Source organism: Pseudophryne corroboree, chromosome 11, assembly GCF_028390025.1.
Source record: "Pseudophryne corroboree isolate aPseCor3 chromosome 11, aPseCor3.hap2, whole genome shotgun sequence".
In the NCBI taxonomy this organism is placed as follows: domain Eukaryota; kingdom Metazoa; phylum Chordata; class Amphibia; order Anura; family Myobatrachidae; genus Pseudophryne; species Pseudophryne corroboree.
The window spans coordinates 55408996-55429318 of record NC_086454.1 but is presented as its reverse complement, the minus strand read 5'-3'; the positions used below and the strand labels follow the sequence as shown (position 1 = coordinate 55429318).

General features: G+C 45.5%; 1 protein-coding gene across 1 annotated transcript in view; it reads right to left on the bottom strand.

Annotated features, from left to right (window-relative positions):
* Nucleotides 1-20323, bottom strand: part of SLC5A12 (solute carrier family 5 member 12) — a 127761-nt gene that overhangs the window by 18043 nt on the left and 89395 nt on the right. Inside the window, exons 10-11 of the mRNA XM_063944331.1 lie at nt 10781-10848; nt 9491-9577 (exon numbers count right to left, since the gene is read on the bottom strand). Coding sequence (XP_063800401.1) covers nt 9491-9577; nt 10781-10848 — 155 coding nt within the window. The remainder of the gene's footprint in view (nt 1-9490; nt 9578-10780; nt 10849-20323) is intronic.

The following is a 20323-nucleotide window of genomic DNA, read 5'->3' as shown; positions in this document are numbered from 1 at the left end:
ATGTTTATTGAAAGTTTTTCAGTTATACATAAATGAACAGAAAGGTCATCAGACCAGAAAAGAAAATGCTGAACCGAATATGTACGTAAATTCAAATACAGAGTGGAGAAGAACGTTCTATTACAAAAACTCCTTGATAAATAGAAGGACAATGATATATAACAAGTTTTAACATATTAGCAAAAATAGATCATCATTGTGCAATCTTTGCACAGCAATGCAGGTATGGGTTGTATCAGACAAGGCCCTGGCCTATGTTCATAGCTAGAGGTTCAGATTCACATGAGGATGGAAGCACTCATCCTTTCGCTAGAAAAATGAAAAGACTTAAGCTGGCAAAAGCACAGCAAAGAACTGTGCATTCTTCTAAATCACAAATCCCCAAGGAGAGTCCAATTGTGGGGGTCATTCCGAGTTGTTCGCTCGTTATTATTTTCTCGCAACGGAGCGATTAGTCGCTAATGCGCATGCGCAATGTCCGCAGTGCGACTGCGCCAAGTAAATTTGCTATGCAGTTAGGTATTTTACTCACGGCATTACGAGGTTTTTTCTTCGTTCTGGTGATCGTAATGTGATTCACAGGAAGTGGGTGTTTCTGGGCGGAAACAGGCCGTTTTATGGTTGTGTGCGAAAAAACGCTACCGTTTCTGGGAAAAACGCGGGAGTGGCTGGAGAAACGGAGGAGTGTCTGGGCGAACGCTGGGTGTGTTTGTGACATCAAACCAGGAACGACAAGCACTGAACTGATCGCAGATGCCGAGTAAGTGTGGAGCTACTCAGAAACTGCTAAGAAGTGTCTATTCGCAATTTTGCTAATCTTTCGTTCGCAATTTTGATAACTAAGATTCACTCCCAGTAGGCGGCGGCTTAGCGTGTGCAAAGCTGCTAAAAGCAGCTTGCGAGCGAACAACTCGGAATGACCCCCTGTGTCGGTTGCGATGCCTGACCTTCCCAACACTGGACGGGAAGAGCTTGCGCCTTCCACCATTTGCACGCCCCCTGCAAGTGCTGGAAGGAGCACCCGCAGTCCAGTTCCTGATAGTCAAATTGAAGATGTCACTGTTGAAGTACACCAGGATGAGGATATGGGTGTTGTTGGCGCTGGGGAGGAAATTGACAAGGAGGATTCTGATGGTGAGGTGGTTTGTTTAAGTCAGGCACCCGGGAAGATACCTGTTGTCCGTGGGACGAATATGGCCATTGACATGCCTGGTCAAAATACAAAAAAAATCAGCTCTTCGGTGTGGAATTATTTCAACACAAATGCTGACAACAGGTGTCAAGCCGTGTGTTGCCTTTGTCAAGCTGTAATAAGTAGGGGTAAGGACGTTAACCACCTAGGAACATCCTCCCTTATACGTCACCTGCAGCGCATTCATCATAAGTCAGTGATAAGTTCAAAAACTTTGGATGACAGCGGAAGCAGTCCACTGACCACTAAATCCCTTCCTCTTGTTGTAACCAAGCTCCTGCAAACTACACCACCAACTCCCTCAGTGTCAATTTCCTCCTTACCCAGGAAAGCCAATAGTCCTGCAGGCCATGTCACTGGCAAGTCTGACGAGCCATCTCCTGCCTGGGATTCCTCCAATGCATCCTTGAGTGTAACGCCTACTGCTGCTGACGCTGCTGTTGTTGCTGCTGGGAGTCGATCGTCATCCCAGAGGGGAAGTCGGAGGACCACTTGTACTACTTCCAGTAAGCAATTAACTGTCCAACAGTCCTTTGCGAGGAAGATGAAATATCACAGCAGTCATCCTGCTGCAAAGCAGATAACTCAGGCCTTAGCAGCCTGGGCGGTGAGAAACGTGGTTCCGGTATCCACCGTTAATTCAGAGGCAACTAGAGACTTGATTGAGGTACTGTGTCCCCGGTACCAAATACCATCTAGGTTCCATTTCTCTAGGCAGGCGATACCGAAAATGTACACAGACCTCAGAAAAAGAGTCACCAGTGTCCTAAAAAATGCAGTTGTACCCAATGTTCACTTAACCACGGACATGTGGACAAGTGGAGCAGGGCAGACTCAGGACTATATGACTGTGACAGGCCACTGGGTAGATGTATTGCCTCCCGCAGCAAGAACAGCAGCGGCGGCACCAGTAGCAGCATCTCGCAAACGCCAACTCGTTCTTAGGCAGGCTACGCTTTGTATCACCGCTTTCCAGAAGAGGCACACAGCTGACAACCTCTTACTGAGGAAGATCATCGCAGAATGGTTTACCCCAATTGGACTCTCCTGGGGATTTGTGACATTGGACAATGCCAGCAATATTATGCGTGCATTACATCTGGGCAAATTCCAGCATGTCCCATGTTTTGCACATACATTGAATTTGGTGGTGCAGAATTATTTAAAAAAACGACAGGGGCGTGCAAGAGATGCTGTCGGAGGCCCGAAGAATTGCGGGCCACTTTCAGCATTCAGCCACCGCATACAGAAGACTGGAGCACCACCAAACAATCCTGAACCTGCCCTGCCTTCATCTGAAGCAAGAGGTGGTAACGAGGTGGAATTCAACCCTCTATATGCTTCAGAGGATGGAGGAGCAGCAAAAGGCCATTCAAGCCTATATATCTGGCCACGATATAGGCAAAGGAGGGGGAATGCACCTGACTCAAGCGCAGTGGAGAATGATTTCAACGTTGTGCAAGGTTCTGCAACCCTTTGAACTTGCCACACGTGAAGTCAGTTCAGACACTGCCTGCCTGATTCAGGTCATTCCCCTCATCAGGCTTTTGCAGAAGAAGCTGGAGACATTGAAGGAGGAGCTAAAACAGAGCGATTCCGCTAGGCATGTGGGACTTGTGGATGGAGCCCTTAATTCGCTTAACCAGGATTCACGGGTGGTCAATCCGTTGAAATCAGAGCACTACATTTTGGCCACCGTGCTCGATCCTAGATTTAAAACCTACGTTGTATCTCTCTTTCCGGCAGACACAAGTCTGCAGAGGTTCAAAGACCTGCTGGTGAGAAAATTGTCAAGTCAAGCGGAACGTGACCCGTCAACAGCTCCTCCTTCACATTCTCCCGCAACTGGGGGTGCGAGGAAAAGGCTAAGAATTCCGAGCCCACCCGCTGGCGGTGATGCAGGGCAGTCTGGAGCGAGTGCTGACATCTGGTCCGGACTGAAGGACCTGCCAACGATTACTGACATGTCGTCTACTGTCACTGCATATGATTCTCTCACCATTGAAAGAATGGTGGAGGATTATATGAGTGACCGCATCCAAGTAGGCACGTCAGACAGTCCGTACGTATACTGGCAGGAAAAAGAGGCAATTTGGAGGCCCTTGCACAAACTGGCTTTATTCTACCTAAGTTGCCCTCCCTCCAGTGTGTACTCCAAAAGAGTGTTTAGTGCAGCCGCTCACCTTGTCAGCAATCGGCGTACGAGGTTACTTCCAGAAAATGTGGAGAAGATGATGTTCATCAAAATGAATTATAATCAATTCCTCCGTGGAGACATTCACCAGCAATTGCTCCAGAAAGTACACAGGGATCTGAGATGGGGGATTCCAGTGAGGACAAATTAATAATCTGTGAGGAGGGGGATGTACACAGTGAAAGGGGTGAGGAATCGGAGGATGATGATGAGGAGGACATCTTGCCTCTGTAGAGCCAGTTTGTGCAAGGAGAGATTGATTGCTTCTTTTTTGGTGGGGGCCCAAACCAACCAGTCATTTCAGTCACAGTCGTGTGGCAGACCCTGTCGCTGAAATGATGGGTTCGTTAAAGTGTGCATGTCCTGTTTATACAACATAAGGGTGGGTAGGAGGGCCCAAGGACAATTCCATCTTGCACCTCTTTTTTCTTTCATTTTTCTTTGCATCATGTGCTGTTTGGGTACAATTTTTTTGAAGTGCCATCCTGTCTGACACTGCAGTGCCACTCCTAGATGGGCCAGGTGTTTGTGTCGGCCACTTGTGTCACTTAGCTTAGTCACACAGCGACCTCGGTGCAAATTTTAGGACTAAAAATAATATTGTGAGGTGTGAGATGTTCAGAATAGACTGGAAATGAGTGGAAATTATGGTTATTGAGGTTAATAATACTATGGGATCAAAATGACCCCCAAATTCTAAGATGTAAGCTGTTTTTGAGGGTTTTTAAAAAAAAACACCCGAATACAAAACACACTCGAATCCGACAAAAAATTTTTGGTGAGGTTTTGCCAAAACGCGTCCGAATCCAAAACACGGCCGCGGAACCGAATCCAAAACCAAAACACAAAACCCAAAAAATGTCCGGTGCACATCACTAGTCTTAAGGGGGGTACTCACGGAGCGATATTCTAAGCAATCTGACTAGATTGCTTTGAATTTAAGCATTATCGTTCCATGTGTACCCCCTACAGCGATAGCGATGTGCAGCCTCACGCATCGCTATCACTGGTGCTAGATTGCAGACCAATCTAGCGGGTCGCTCACTTCACCCGTCTCCCCTCGCACGCTCAGCACACATCTCTCCCGCATCATAATTTAAAAAGAAATGGAACTTCTGGCTCATACCATTTGAGGTATGTGGTGTGTGCCTTGATGTTAAAGTGTAGGTTCCCAGCAGGCAGCCCAGCAACACACCACAAACTTTGCCCCAATGCTGATGGATGCAGCAGAAGGGTATCCGTTCACATGGTCGACCATGTTATGGTCGACAGTCATTGGGTCGACCACTATTGGTCGACATTGACATGGTCGACACATGAAAATGGTCGACACGTGAAAGGTCGACACATGAAAAGGTCGACATGAGTTTAACTTTTTTTTCTTTTGGGGAACTTTTCCATACTTTACGATCCACGTGGACTACGATTGGAACGGTAATCTGTGCCGAGCGAATCGGTAGCGGAGCGAATGCACCATGCCCGAAGCATGGCGAGCGAAGCAAAACATGCGCAAAAAACGACACCAAAAAAAGTTACAAAACTCATGTCGACCTTTTCATGTGTCGACCTTTCATGTGTCGACAATTTTCATGTGTCGACCATGTGTCCATGTCGACCATGTCACTGTCGACCAATAGTGGTCGACCTAATGACTGTCGACCATAACATGGTCGACCATTCATACCGGAACCCAGCAGAAGACGTGCAGGTAAGAGTCCTAGTAAATAAAGTCCCGATGTCAGCACAACGCGTTTCGGATAGGTCATACTTTTTCAAGTGCATGTTTTGGTATGTGTCCTGTTGCGCTATTTAAACGCCTGGTCCGGAAATGCTAATTTCCTGGTTCCCGAGGTTGGCGTTCGACCGCTAAACCGGAACCGGAAGAATGTGTTCCACCAGCCACAATCGACAGTGGAAGTCAGGAATGTTAGCGGTACATTTATTAGAAAATGGATGTCAGCGGTTAATTTCTCCTGTGGCTTGACTAAGGGTGTGCAGTAATTATGCACCACATAGGGTGAAGGGCCAAGGACATCTGCACATTGTCTTGCACAATGCCTGGAACGCCACTTTGCAACCTGGAGAGCCTCCCGACTTGCCCTTAGTATGCTCTTGACTCTTGGCTTCTTGAGGTTGTCTTCTACATGACTTAATGGCATCACATGTAGAGACGGAAGCAGTGTTGGCCCTTCTGCGGCACTGCTTGGTAGCATGGTAACATATGTAGTCTGTAAGACTGCCAGATTCTACTGCATCCCTAACCTAATAGAGCAAAGCACTTTATGCCTATGTGTACATGGTACATATGACATAAATTAAGCCATGGAATCGGATACAAAGCACTTTGCTATAGAGGTTATATAATAGTCTCTGCGTTATCTCCTGGCAACAATACTACTGTACCTTCTTGAATTGCATAGAACATTGGCGTATCTATCATGGGCGCAAGGTGTGTACTGCAAATGGGCACATGGTTAAGGGAGGCCTACGCTGGAATCCATGGACATGGTCCATTGGCAGATTTTTCCTTTATCAGAATGAAAGTACTGTCCCATCCGCTCCCTGTCACTTCTTCTACCAAACACAGTGAGTCTCTGCATGTGATGTAGCAGCTCCTGCCACTCACATAGGTGATTTTGGGGGTAATTCAGTAAGGAATGCAACATTTCTAAAATGTAAAAATTGCGAAAATCCACATAGTGCGCATGCACATGGGGGGTAATTCCAAGTTGATCGCAGCAGGACATTTTTTAGCAGTTGGGCAAAACCATGTGCACTGCAGGGGGGCCGATATAACATTTTCAGAGAGAGTTAGATTTGGGTGGGTTATTTTATTTCTGTGCAGGGTAAATACTGGCTGCTTTATTTTTACACTGCAAATTAGATTGCAGATTGAACACACCACACCCAAATCTAAAGGGCCCTACACACATGCCGATTTGTGTTAAAGATATGAACGATCTCGTTCATAAATGAACAAGAACTCGTTCATATCTTTCAGTGTGGAGGCTCCAGCGATGAACGATGCGTGGCCCCGCGCTCGTTCATCGCTGGTCCCCCGTCGGCTGTGCATGCAGGCCAATATGGACGATCTTGTCCATATTTGCCTGCACTTCAATGGAGCCGCATGACGGGGGGAGTGAAGAAACTTCACTCCCCACGTCACTGCCCCCCCGCCGTCGGGTCGCCCGTCGGCCGTATCCGCCGTCGGGCAGCTCGGCGGCGGATTGGCCAATGTGTAGGGCCTATAACTCTCTCTGCACATGTTATATCTGCCTCCCCTGCAGTGCACATGGTTTTGCCCAATTGCTAACAGAATTCCTGCTGCGATCAACTTGGAATTACCCCCACGGAACGCAATCCTCATGCGCAAAGTAAAATCTACGTCTAAAATTACAACCTCTCAGACATAGCAAAAACTGTTTACACTCAAAAAAGTTGGTCTCGCAAAAACTATGAGCAGGGGCGTGTTGTGGGCGTATGTGGATTTTCGAGAGGCGGTGCCTACGCATTTTTTGCAACTGGACGCACATTTATGGTGTGCAGTTTCTGAGTGACTACAGGTCTACATTAAGGCCCTCATTCCGAGTTGTTCGCTCGCAAGCTGTTTTTAGCAGATTTACTCATGCTAAGCCGCCGCCTACTGGGAGTGAATCTTAGCAACTTAAAATTGCGAACGACGTATTCGCAATATTGCGATTACACCTCTCTTAGCAGTTTCTGAGTAGCTCCTGACTTACTCGGCATCTGCGATCAGTTCAGTGCTTGTCGTTCCTGGTTTGACGTCACAAACACACCCAGCGTTCGCCCAGACACTCCTCCGTTTCTCCAGCCACTCCCGCGTTTTTCCCAGAAACGTTAGCGTCTTTCCGCACACACCCATAAAACGGCCAGTTTCCGCCCAGAAACACCCACTTCCTGTCAATCACATTACGATCGCCTGAACGATGAAAAAGCCGTGAGTAAAATTCCAAACTTCATAGCAAATTTACTTGGCGCAATCGCAGTGCGGACATTGCACATGCGCACTAAGCGGAAAAACGCTGCGATGCGAAGAAATTTACCGAGCGAACAACTCGGAATGACCCCCTAAAATCTGCACAAGTCGACCTCAGTTGTAGACTGCATGTATACTGCAATCATTGCTTCATTACACCCAGCTGAAGCAGATCACACTGCTGACCACAATTCAGTTTATTCAGCTGCATTGAAACTTCACAAAATGTAAGGGAGCTTTAAACTATTTAACACATGTTCTAAAGTATATGTTAGTAACCTAATAATTCTTTAAGTTAATAACAATGCAGGTTTGTCAAGAACACACTTGTTTTCCTACAAGTATGTACAATAACATTTACAAGCAAGTTTTTTGTTTGTTATAATGGCTTTTAGTTTAAAAGCTGAGTTATTTATGATTTAAAGAAACAAACAATTTTTCTCTACAAAAATCATACCCACATACATGTGTAAGGTTTTTTTTTTTTAAATTCCCCTTGACAAAGAAACATATGTTAAATAACATCACCACAATAATTGTGATTTTGTGGACATTTGAATTATGCACCACTTTTTAAAAAAAAAAATTTTTTCACACTAAACAATAACATAATGAATTTAATAATAACAAAGAAACATTAATATGTCATGTATGTAAACTTTCAACATAAAAAAAAACATTTTTTTTTCCTTTATCAACCGGCGTTTGTGGATTCACCAGCGGAAGTAGCTTGTCTTGTTGTTCGATGCATCCTGTCAGTGGGCATGGTTGGCTCAATGTGTGTTGGCTCATATGTGTGGCCGATGTTAAATTGTGACATCAGAAACCTTTACGCAAATAATGTGACTAAGTGTAAGTTTTTAGTTAAATCTCATCGCAAAATTTGCAAATTTGTCCAGTCCACCTTCTTTTTGTAACATTAAATTAGTGTTGCAGATTTTCCGTTTGGGCGTGCTTTCGGACGCAGTTTTTGCAAATTTGTACTTTTTACCATCCTTACTGAATTAGCCCCTTATTCTAATGCTGTGGTGACCCAGTCTTCTATCTGCTGCTGATGAAAGAGTATGACAGATAATGGGGCATACTTGCCTACCTGACCCTCTCCATGAGGGAGAAAATGCTCTGTTCCTGGACTTTCTTGGTAATGTATGATTGCCATCACCTGTGGTGAAACACCTTTCTTATCAATTAACTAGCTCACCACAGCCGATGACAATCATACGTTACCAGGAAAGTCCAGGAACAGAGCATTTTCTCCCTCATGGAGAGGGTCAGGTAGGCAATTATGTAATGGAGCGATATATAAGAAAAAGAGTGGGTGGATAATGATGGTGGAAATGAGTTGGATGAGTAGGAGTATGGAAGGAGTTTGATGTATAATGAGTGAAGTATGATTACTTAAGGGCCTTACACACTGGCCGACCCGCCGCCAAGCTGCCCGACGGCGGATACGGCCGACGAGCGACCCGGCGGCGGGGGGGGCAGTGACGGTGGGGAGTGAAGTTTCTTCACTACCCCCGTCAACCGGCTGCATTGAAGTGCAGGCAAATATGGATGAGATCGTCCATATTGGCCTGCATGTACAGCCGACGGGGACCAGCGATGAACGAGCGCGGGGACGCGCATCGTTCATCGCTGGAGCCTCCACACTGAAAGATATGAACGAGTTCTCGTTCATTTATGAACAAGATCGTTCATATCTTTCAAAAAATCAGCATGTGTGTAGGGCCTATTACATGGGTGGGTGAGATATGAGTAGCAGGGCTGGGGATGAAGAAGAGAAATTTTATACTGAATCAATGGATTGTTTTTCAGGGTACCGGGCTACCGGTGACCTAAAACTTTTGAAGCACTGACCACACCTTTAATGTAATATTACCATGGCCCTTTATAGCTTGGCCTTACCCCTTCTCTCACTTTACTTTGACTCTTCTTGAGGGGGGAAAGGGGTTAGCCTAATCACTAAAGGCCAATTAGTTTTTTAAAATGTCCATAACCTAGAACTTATACTAAACTTTTTGGAAGATTCCAGACCCTCCTTAATCCTGCATTCTGACATTTGTGTAATGACACAAACTAAAGCAATCACTTTTATTTTGTAACCTACCTTCCAATTGGTCCATGGGAACAAAATACCCAAAGTAAATAATCCTAACATGGGTCCTCCTCCCATCCCATGGATACTAAGAGCAGCCTGTGGATATAAAACATTTCAATTAGCTGAATGATGGAGCACATTTCATATCAGTGGTTAGGCATAGCTTTCCAAGAAGTTATTAGACTGTTTTAAAAACATTATGCCATACTAGTTACCAGCCCGTCAAACTGACGGAAGAACATAATGGTAATGTCAGCATCGGTGTCTGTGCGCACCCGAACGGAGCAACACCTGAATTGCTCCATTGGGCGCCATCTAGTAGCTGTGGGAATAGTGGTGGTGTGGACTAGATGGCGCTATCGCTCAAGCAGTGATGGTGAATGTGAGAGTGTTAGAACAAATTACTTAGCTGGGTTGTCTCCAGACGAAAGATCGGGTACAATTTAGGTCCCCAGGAACCATTACGGAGTCCCCAGCATCCTCTAGGACGTAAAAGAAAGCATGTTTCCAAGGACTAAGGTATCCATCAGAAACTGGACCTAAATTGTACCCGATCTTTCGCCTGGAGACAACCCAGCTAAGTATTTGTTCTAACACTCTCACATTCACCATCACTGCTTGAGCGATAGCGCCATCTAGTCCACACCACCACTATTCCCACTGTTTAATTTTTTGGACTATCTGGGATAAGTCCATCTTTGGATTTAGAAGGCAGCAATCGGTACGTCAGTAGCGCCATCAAGGGTTTCACCACTCTCTTTTCAAGCCATCTAGTAGCTGCTGACAGGCAAAACACTTGAATTAGGGGTCCATTTATTAAGCCTTGGACGGAGATAAAGTGGAAAGAGATAAGGTACCAGCCAATTAGCTCCTATCTGCCATGTCATAGGCTGGGTTTTGAAAAATGACAGCTAGGATTTGGTTGATTGGTGCTGAACAGAGGAATGCAAAGTTCACCTGAGATCTTCTGAGACTGAGGGGGAGATATATGAAGCAAGTGGAGAAGTGAGCCAGAGGAGAAGATGCCCATGGCAACCAATCAGCATTGAAGTAACATTTATAATTTGCATAATATAGTATTATACAGAGCGGCTGATTGGTTGCCATGGGCAACTTCTCCACTGGCTCACTCCTCCACTATTTTCACTGCTTAATACATCTCCCCCTGAGCTTGTTATTTCCAGATTGCACAGTTTTCAGTCCAGTAGTAGAGTGTGGATTTAACCATTGCCGCCACAGCACTGGTTACAGTCCCACATACAGTATACATCTCAGGAAATAACCATTATCTTCACTTACCTGTACAACCCCACCCATCTTCGATGCAACCACTGCCATTACCGTGCACAGTACACCAAACAACACACCTACAGAATTATAAATACAGTCAATATTCTAACTCAGTAACCAACATTTTCTTGTATTCATTATTCATGAAGCTATGGGGGTCATTCCGAGTTGTTTGCTCGCAAGCCAATTTTAGCAGAGTTGCTCATGCTAAGCCGCCGCCTACTGGGAGTGAATCTTAGCATCTTAAAATTGCGAACGACGGATTCGCAATATTGCGATTACACACCTCGTAGCAGTTTCTGAGTAGCTTCAGACTTACTCGGCATCTGCGATCAGTTCAGTGCTTGTCGTTCCTGTGTAGACGTCACAAACACGCCCAGCGTTCGCCCAGACGCTCCCCCGTTTCTCCGGCCACTCCTGCGTTTTTTCCGGAAACGGTAGCGTTTTTTCCCACACACCCATAAAACGGCCTGTTTCCGCCCAGTAACACCCATTTCCTGTCAATCACATTACGATCGCCGTAAGTAAAAATCCTAACTTCTTAGCAAATTTACTTGGCGCAGTCGCAGTGCGAACATTGCGCATGCGCACTAAGCGGAAAATCGCTGCGATGCGATGAAATTTACCGAGCGAACAACTCGGAATGAGGGCCTATGTTAGTACTAGTAGTTGCTCCTATAAAGCATTTTCCTATCACAATTGATTTTGCATTTGTAACATTAAATAAAGGTACACAGGCCCTATCCTGTATGCTGTAAAAATACAGGGGTGTTGTTAAAGTAAAGGTACACTGGCCCTGTCCTGTATGCTGTAAAAATACAGGGGTGTTGTTAAAGTAAAGGTACACTGGCCCTGTCCTGTATGCTGTAAAAATACAGGGGTGCTGTGAAAATACAGGGGTGCTGTGTCCCTGTCTTGTATGCTGTAAAAGTACAGGGTTGTTGCTAAAATATAGATTATAAAACTCACACTAATTTTACTTAGAAAGAGGCAATCAGGCGCACTTATTACCAACTTTAAATAACCTGGATAAGGAAGATCTACAATGCAGCTCCAAATGAATAATCTGCAATTATTCAAACCGAATAAGAAATTACAATAATGTATACATACATGTGTACACAGGGAGCGCTAAATATTCATAATTATCTAATTTATTTAGACAATAAAAAATAGAATGACAATGCACAATTTAATAATAATAAGATATATCAATTAAAAAATTAAAAACCATATCAAATGGACATCTCTCGTGGAAATAAACAACTCAGTTGCTGGTGTTAAAGGGTCCAGATTAGGCTATTTAGCCAATAATTACTGAGCAAGTCCAGAATCCTAGTGTATCGTTAATGTCACCAGCAAGTAGCTTTTAACTGTTAAAAGATGTACTGTAGCAGTCCAATGCCACTTAAAATAAGCTTTTACTCACCTTTAAATCTATTTCTCGTAGTCCGTAGTGGATGCTGGGAACTCCGTAAGGACCATGGGGAATAGCGGCTCCGCAGGAGACTGGGCACAACTAAAAGAAAGCTTTTAGACTACCTGGTGTGCACTGGCTCCTCCCACTATGACCCTCCCCCAGACCTCAGTTAGGATACTGTGCCCGAAAGAGCTGACACAATAAGGGTTTTGAATCCCGGGTACGACTCATACCAGCCACACCAATCACACCGTATAACTCGTGATACTATACCCAGTTAACAGTATGAACTATAACCTGAGCCTCTGAACAGATGGCTCACAACAATAACCCTTTAGTTAGGCAATAACTATATACAAGTATTGCAGACAATCCGCACTTGGCATGGGCGCCCAGCATCCACTACGGACTACGAGAAATAGATTTACCGGTGAGTAAAATATTATTTTCTCTGACGTCCTAGTGGATGCTGGGAACTCCGTAAGGACCATGGGGATTATACCAAAGCTCCCAAACGGGCGGGAGAGTGCGGATGACTCTGCAGCACCGAATGAGAGAACTCAAGGTGCTCCTCAGCCAGGGTATCAAATTTGTAGAATTTAGCAAACGTGTTTGTCCCCGACCAAGTAGCAGCTTGGCAAAGTTGCAAAGCCGAGACCCCTCGGGCAGCCGCCCAAGATGAGCCCACTTTCCTCGTAGAGTGGGCTTTTACTGATTTAGGATGTGGCAGTCCAGCCGCAGAATGCGCCAGCTGAATTATGCTACAAATCCAGCGAGCAATAGTCTGCTTAGAAGCAGGAGCACCCAGTCAGTTGGGTGCATACAGGATAAAAAGTGAGTCAGTTTTCCTGACTCCAGCCGTCCTGGATACATACATTTTCAAGACCCTGACTACGTCCAGTAACTTGGAATCCTCCAAGTCCCTAGTAGCCGCAGGCACTACAATAGGTTGGTTCAAGTGAAAAGCTGATACCACCTTAGGGAGAAACTGGGGACGAGTCCTTAATTCTGCCCTATCCATATGGAAAATCAGATAAGGGCTTTTACATGACAAAGCCGCCAATTCTGACACACGCCTGGCCGAAGCCAAGGCCAATAACATGACCACTTTCCACGTGAGATATTTCACATCCACGGTTTTAAGTGGCTCAAACCAATGTGATTTTAGGAAACTCAACACCACGTTGAGATCCCAAGGTGCCACAGGAGGCACAAAAGGGGGCTGAATATGCAGCACTCCCTTTACAAACGTCTGAACTTCAGGCAGTGAAGCCAGTTCTTTCTGGAAGAAAATCGACAGAGCCGAAATCTGGATCTTAATGGAACCCAATTTTAGGCCCATTGTCACTCCTGACTGTAGGAAGTGCAGAAAATGACCCAGCTGAAATTCCTCTGTTGGGGCCTTCCTGGCTTCACACCACGCAACATATTTTCACCAAATACGGTGATAATGGTTTGCGGTTACTTCTTTCCTGGCTTTGATCAGCGCAGGAATGACTTCCTCCGGAATGCCCTTTTCCTTTAGGATCCGGTGTTCAACCACCATGCCGTCAAACGCAGACGCGGTAAGTGTTGGAACAGACAGGGCCCCTGCTGTAGCAGATCCTGTCTGAGCGGTAGAGGCCATGGGTCCTCTGATATCATTTCTTGAAGTTCTGGGTACCAAGCTCTTCTTTGCCAATCCGGAACCACGAGTATCGTTCTTACTCCTCGTCTTCTTATTATTCTCAGTACCTTTGGTATGAGAGGCAGAGGATGGAACACATAAACCGACTGGTACACCCACGGTGTTACTAGAGCGTCCACAGCTATTGCCTGAGGGTCCCTTGACCTGGCGCAATATCTCTCCAGCTTTTTGTTTAGGCGGGACGCCATCATGTCCACCTGTGGCCTTTCCCAACGGTTTACCAACAGTTGGAAAACTTTCTGGATGAAGTCCCCATTCTCCCGGGTGTAAGTCGTGTCTGCTGAGGAAGTCTGCTTCCCAGTTGTCCACTCCCGGAATAAACACTGCCGACAGTGCTAAGAGGTGATTTTCCGCCCATCGGAGAATCCTTGTGGCTTCTGCCATCGCCATCCTGCTTCTTGTGCTGCCCTGTCGGTTTACATGGGCGACTGCCGTGATGTTGTCTGATTGGATCAGTACCGGCTGGTTTTGAAGCAGGGGACTTGCCTGACATTGTAAATGGCCCTCAGTTCCAGAATGTTTATGTGTAGGGACGACTCCTGACGTGACCAAAGTCCTTGGAAATTTCTTCCCTGTGTGACTGCCCCCCAGCCTCGAAGGCTGGCATCCGTGGTCACCAGGACCCAGTCCTGTATGCCGAATCTGCGGCCCTCTTGAAGATGAGCACTCTGCAGCCACCACAGTAGAGATACCCTGGTCCTTGGAGACAGGGTTATCAGCCGATGCATCTGAAGATGCGAACCCGACCACTTGTCCAAGAGGTCCCACTGAAAGGTTCTTGCATGGAACCTGCCGAATGGAATTGCTTTGCAAGAAGCTACCATTTTTCCCAGGACTCGTGTGCAGTGATGCACCGATACCTGTTTTGGTTTCAGGAGGTCTCTGACTAGAGATGACAGCTCCTTGGGTTTCTCCTGCGGGAGAAACACTTTTTTCTGTTCTGTGTCCAGAACCATCCCCAGGAACAGTAGGCGTGTGGTAGGAACCAGCTGTGACTTTGGAATGTTTAGAATCCATACGTGCTGTTGTAGCACTTCCTGAGACAGTGTTACCCTGACCAACAACTGCTCCCTGGACCTCGCCTTTATTAGGAGATCGTCCAAGTACGGGATAATTAAAACTCCCTTCTTTCGAAGGAGTATCATCATTTCTGCCATTACCTTGGTAAACACCCTCGGTGCCGTGGACAGTCCAAACGGCAGCGTCTGGAATTGGTAATGGCAGTCCTGTACCACAAATCTGAGGTACTCCTGGTGAGGATGGTAAATGGGGACATGCAAGTAAGCATCCTTGATGTCCAGGGATACCATGTAATCCCCCTCGTCCAGGCTTGCAATAACCGCCCTGAGCGATTCCATCTTGATCTTGAATTTTTTTATGTATGTGTTCAAATTTAAAATGGGTCTCTCCGAACCGTCCGGTTTCGGTACCACAAACAGTGTGGAATAGTAACCCCGTCCTTGTTGAAGTAGGGGCACCTTGACTATCACCTGCTGGGAATACAGCTTGTGAATTGCCTCTAGCACAGCCTCCCTGCATGAGGGAGTTGTCGGCAAGGCAGATTTGAGGAAACGGCGGGGGGGAGACGTCTCGAATTCCAGCTTGTACTCCTGAGATACTACTTGAAGGATCCAGGGATCCACCTGTGAGCGAGCCCACTGATCGCTGAAATTTTTGAGGCGGCCCCCCACCGTACCTGGCTCCGCCTGTGGCGCCCCACCGTCATGCGGTGGACGTAGAAGAAACGGGGGAGGACTTTTGTTCCTGGGAATCTGCTGTTTGTTGCAAACTTTTCCCTCTACCTCTGCCTCTGGGCAGAAAGGACCCGCCTTTTCCCCACCTGTTTTTCTGGGGTCGAAAGGACTGTACCTGATAATACGGCGCTTTCTTAGGTTGTGTGGGAACATGGGGCAAAAATGCTGACTTCCCAACTGTTGCTGTGGAAACTAGGTCTGAGAAACCATCCCCGAATAACTCCTCACCCTTATAAGGCAAAACTTCCATGTGCCTTTTAGAATCTGCATCCCCTGTCCACTGCCGAGTCCATAGGCCTCTCCTAGCAGAAATGGACATTGCACTTATTTTAGATGCCAGCCGGCAGATCTCCCTCTGTGCATCTATCATGTATAAGACTGAGTCTTTTATATGCTCTATGGTTAGCAGAATAGTGTCCCTGTCTAGGGTGTCAATATTTTCCGACAGGGAGTCTGACCATGCAGCTGCAGCACTGCACATCCATGCTGAAGCAATAGCTGGTCTCAGTATAATGCCTGAGTGTGTATATACAGACTTTAGGATCGCCTCCTGCTTCCTATCAGCAGGCTCCTTTAGGGCGGCCGTATCCGGAGACGGTAGTGCCACCTTCTTTGACAAGCGTGTGAGCGCTTTATCCACCCTAGGTGGTGTTTCCCAACGTGACCTATCCTCTGGCGGGAAAGGGTACGCCATTAGTAACTTTTTAGAAATTACCAATTTTTTATCGGGGAAAGCCCACGCATCTTCACACACTTCATTTAATTCTTCAGATGGGGGAAAAACTATTGGAAGTTTTTTCTCCCCAAACATAATACCCTGTTTTGTGGTACCTGGGGTAATATCAGAAATGTATAATACCTCTTTCATTGCCTCAATCATGTAACGAATGGCCCTACTGGACAATAAATTTGTCTCTTCGTCGTCGACACTGGTATCAGTATCCGTGTCGACATCTGTGTCTGCAATCTGAGGTAGCGGGCGTTTTAGAGCCCCTGATGGCTTTTGAGGCGTCTGGGCAGGCACAAGTTGAGAAGCCGGCTGTCCCGCATTTGGCATGTCATCAAATTTTTTATGTAAGGAATCGACACTTGCACGTAATTCCTTCCATAAGTCCATCCACTCAGGTGTCTGCCCCGCAGGGGGTGACATCACATTTACAGGCATCTGCTCTGCCTCCAGATAGTTCTCCTCATCAAACATGTCGACACAGCCATACCGACACACCGCACACACACAGGGAATGCTCTGACAGAGGACAGGACCCCACGAAGCCCTTTGGGGAGACAGAGAGAGAGTATGCCAGCACACACCAGAGCGCTATATAATACAGGGACTAACTGAATTATATCCCCTTATAGCTGCTATATTATTATACTGCGCCTAAATTTAGTGCCCCCCCCTCTCTTTTTTACCCGTCTGTAGTGTAGACTGCAGGGGAGAGTCAGGGAGCTTCCTTCCAGCGGAACTGTGAGGGAGAAATGGCGCCAGTGTGCTGAGGGAGATAACCCCGCCCCTTTTTCGGCTGACTTCTCCCGCGTTTATGAGAGCCTCGCAGGGGTATTAATTTACACCTATATAGCCTCTGGGGCTATATATGGTGTAGATTTTGCCAGCCAAGGTGTTATTTATTGCCCTCAGGGCGCCCCCCCCCCAACGCCCTGCACCCATCAGTGACCGCAGTGTGAGGTGTACATGAGGAGCAATGGCGCACAGCTGCCGTGCTGTGCGCTACCTTGGTGAAGACTGAAGTCTTCAGCCGCCAATTTTCCGGACCATCTTCTTGCTTCTGGCTCTGTAAGGGGGACGGCGGCGCGGCTCCGGGAACGAACACCAAGGACGGGTCCTGCGGTCGATCCCTCTGGAGCTAATGGTGTCCAGTAGCCTAAGAAGCCCAAGCTAGCTGCAAGCAGGTAGGTTCGCTTCTTCTCCCCTTAGTCCCTCGTTGCAGTGAGCCTGTTGCCAGCAGGTCTCACTGTAAAATAAAAAAACTAAAATATACTTTCTTTCTAGGAGCTCAGGAGAGCCCTTAGTGTGCATCCAGCTCGGCCGGGCACAAAAATCTAACTGAGGTCTGGAGGAGGGTCATAGTGGGAGGAGCCAGTGCACACCAGGTAGTCTAAAAGCTTTCTTTTAGTTGTGCCCAGTCTCCTGCGGAGCCGCTATTCCCCATGGTCCTTACGGAGTTCCCAGCATCCACTAGGACGTCAGAGAAATTTAAGCTCACCGCTGTTGGAAGTGTTTCCAAACTCCCATCTATTTGCTGTTCAGCAGTGTCCCCGTCTTCCCTGCAGGCTTACCAGTATGCGCTGATGAACCGTGGCCGCACAGCCGGATGTCTCCAGCAGTGATGTGGAGCCTGATTTGCAGACTGGGGGAGAGAGCTGGATGCAGGCAGCATGGAGCAAAGTGGTGACGGATATATATAAGTTGATTTCCACAGAGAAATTGTAGGTTCCTTGACGCGTTTCTCGCTATAGGTGGAGTAGCGGTTTCATCAGAAGGTATACTCAATGTCCACTTTGGAAGATATTTATACAGTGGCCATCCAATCAAAAGGCATTGTCCATTAAATAACAGGTGTAGAATAAACAGGTAATTACTTTGGTGCCTTATCCAGGATTTTGAAACACAATCAGTGTAAATAGAAATAAAACAACCTTTTTTATCATCAATCAAAAAGTCTCCTTATAAGGAGCTCCATTAAATTAAAAAAGAAAGAATGTTTAAGATATTAAAAGCATAAAAATATATATTAATATTCTATATATGGCATCGATCCGGAACATTGCACAATATACTTCAAAGGCAACCTAATATGATAGTTTTGATCCTAGAGCTCTGATAGTCTGGTGGGCTAATGCTGGAGAGCACTAATCTAGACAGATCAACCTCATAGGTTCGATTCCCATGACATTTTCTTAAAAACAAATGTGGGTAATTTTTTTTGTTAACCCAAAAATTACTTCCGAGGAAAAAGAAAATATGAAAAGACTTTCTAATTGGCTACATTATTTATACCTGTTTGTGTTGTGAAGCAGACATAGCATAACTTAACATTGCACAATATAACCCAGTATATTTTCCTTATAGCTTAATGGGCTAATTCAAGAGCGCACAAAAGTAGATGACTCAACCCCACAGGTTCGACTCACATATATACATTTTCCCAAAAACCGATACATACAAAATTGATATTTTGTTAATACCATATATTACATAGGATATAAGGAAAAATTAAAACAGGAAATTATGGGAGGAACCTCTAGTTAGATTTATTACACCATTCTAGTTTTTGATGCAGACATATCTTAAATTACATATATAGAGATATAATGAGGTAAATAGGTTTCCCAGATTATCGGGAGCTTAAAAGACAGAGAAGGAGAAAGAGCTTACTACTACTCCAATTTTAAGGTGATGCAAGGATTATTTGTACTAAGGAGAAATAATTACATTGCATATGTATATGAATACCATTTGTAGACATATGTATGTGTGTGTGCATGTAAGGCACAACTGTCACCAAAAACACGCACACACACACACACACACACACACACACACACACACACACACACACACACACACACACATGACCATAACCAAACATGGAGGAGGAAGGTTGGATAACTCTCGATGGAATCTAATGAAGCAAAAATAAAGGACTCTCGATTGCAAGGTGAAGATGTACGAATTAACCATTTTTCTAATGGGAGTGCCACAATGATTCGTGAATAACTGGTTATATTTAAACCAGCTAAGACGAGCCATGTAAGTGGCCAAACATCAGGGAACATTCAGATCTGATTAATTACGATACTTTCATTAGATTTAGTGGGAAGTTCACAATGATTTGGCACTAACTGGATATATTTAGACCAGCTAGGTCGAGCCATATAGGTTGCCCAACCATCAACAGGCACTCAAATCTGGATAATTTCAATGTTTTCATTAAGACCTTGGGGGTAGAGAGTGCCCAAGGAAAATATCCAAAAGGCCTCCTGTTTGCAGAACATGTTAAATCTGTCGCCACCCCTAGGGGTAATTTGTATATGTTCAATACCTTGGATTTTGAGAGCACTCACGTCACCCTGATGTTGATTCACTACATGTTTGGCTAAACTATGCAGACAAAGATATTTCAAGACGTTTTTCCTATGTTCCAAAAAGCGGATATTCAGACTACGTGTGGTTCGACCCACATATTGTAGTCCGCATTTACAAGATATCAAATAAATTACATAATCCAATCTACAATTAATGTAGGAAGCAATGGTGTAACATAATCCAGATGTAGTGGAAGTAAATTGTTTGTTTACATCAATAAACTGGCACGTTATACATTTAAGTCTCCCACATTTGTAGCAGCCTTTTTTATTTAATTTCAGTTCTCTCAGTCAGTTTTTGATTGATGATAAAAAAAAGTTGTTTTATTTCTATTTACACTGATTGTGTTTCAAAATCCTGGATAAGGCACCAAAGTAATTACCTGTTTATTCTACACCTGTTATTTAATGGACAATGCCGTTTGATTGGATGGCCACTGTATAAATATCTTCCAAAGTGAACATGTATACCTTCTGATGAAACCGCTACTCTACCTATAGCGGAGAAACGCGTCAAGGAACCTACAATTTATCTGCGGAAATCAACTTATATCTATCCGTCACCACTTTGCTCCATGCTGCTT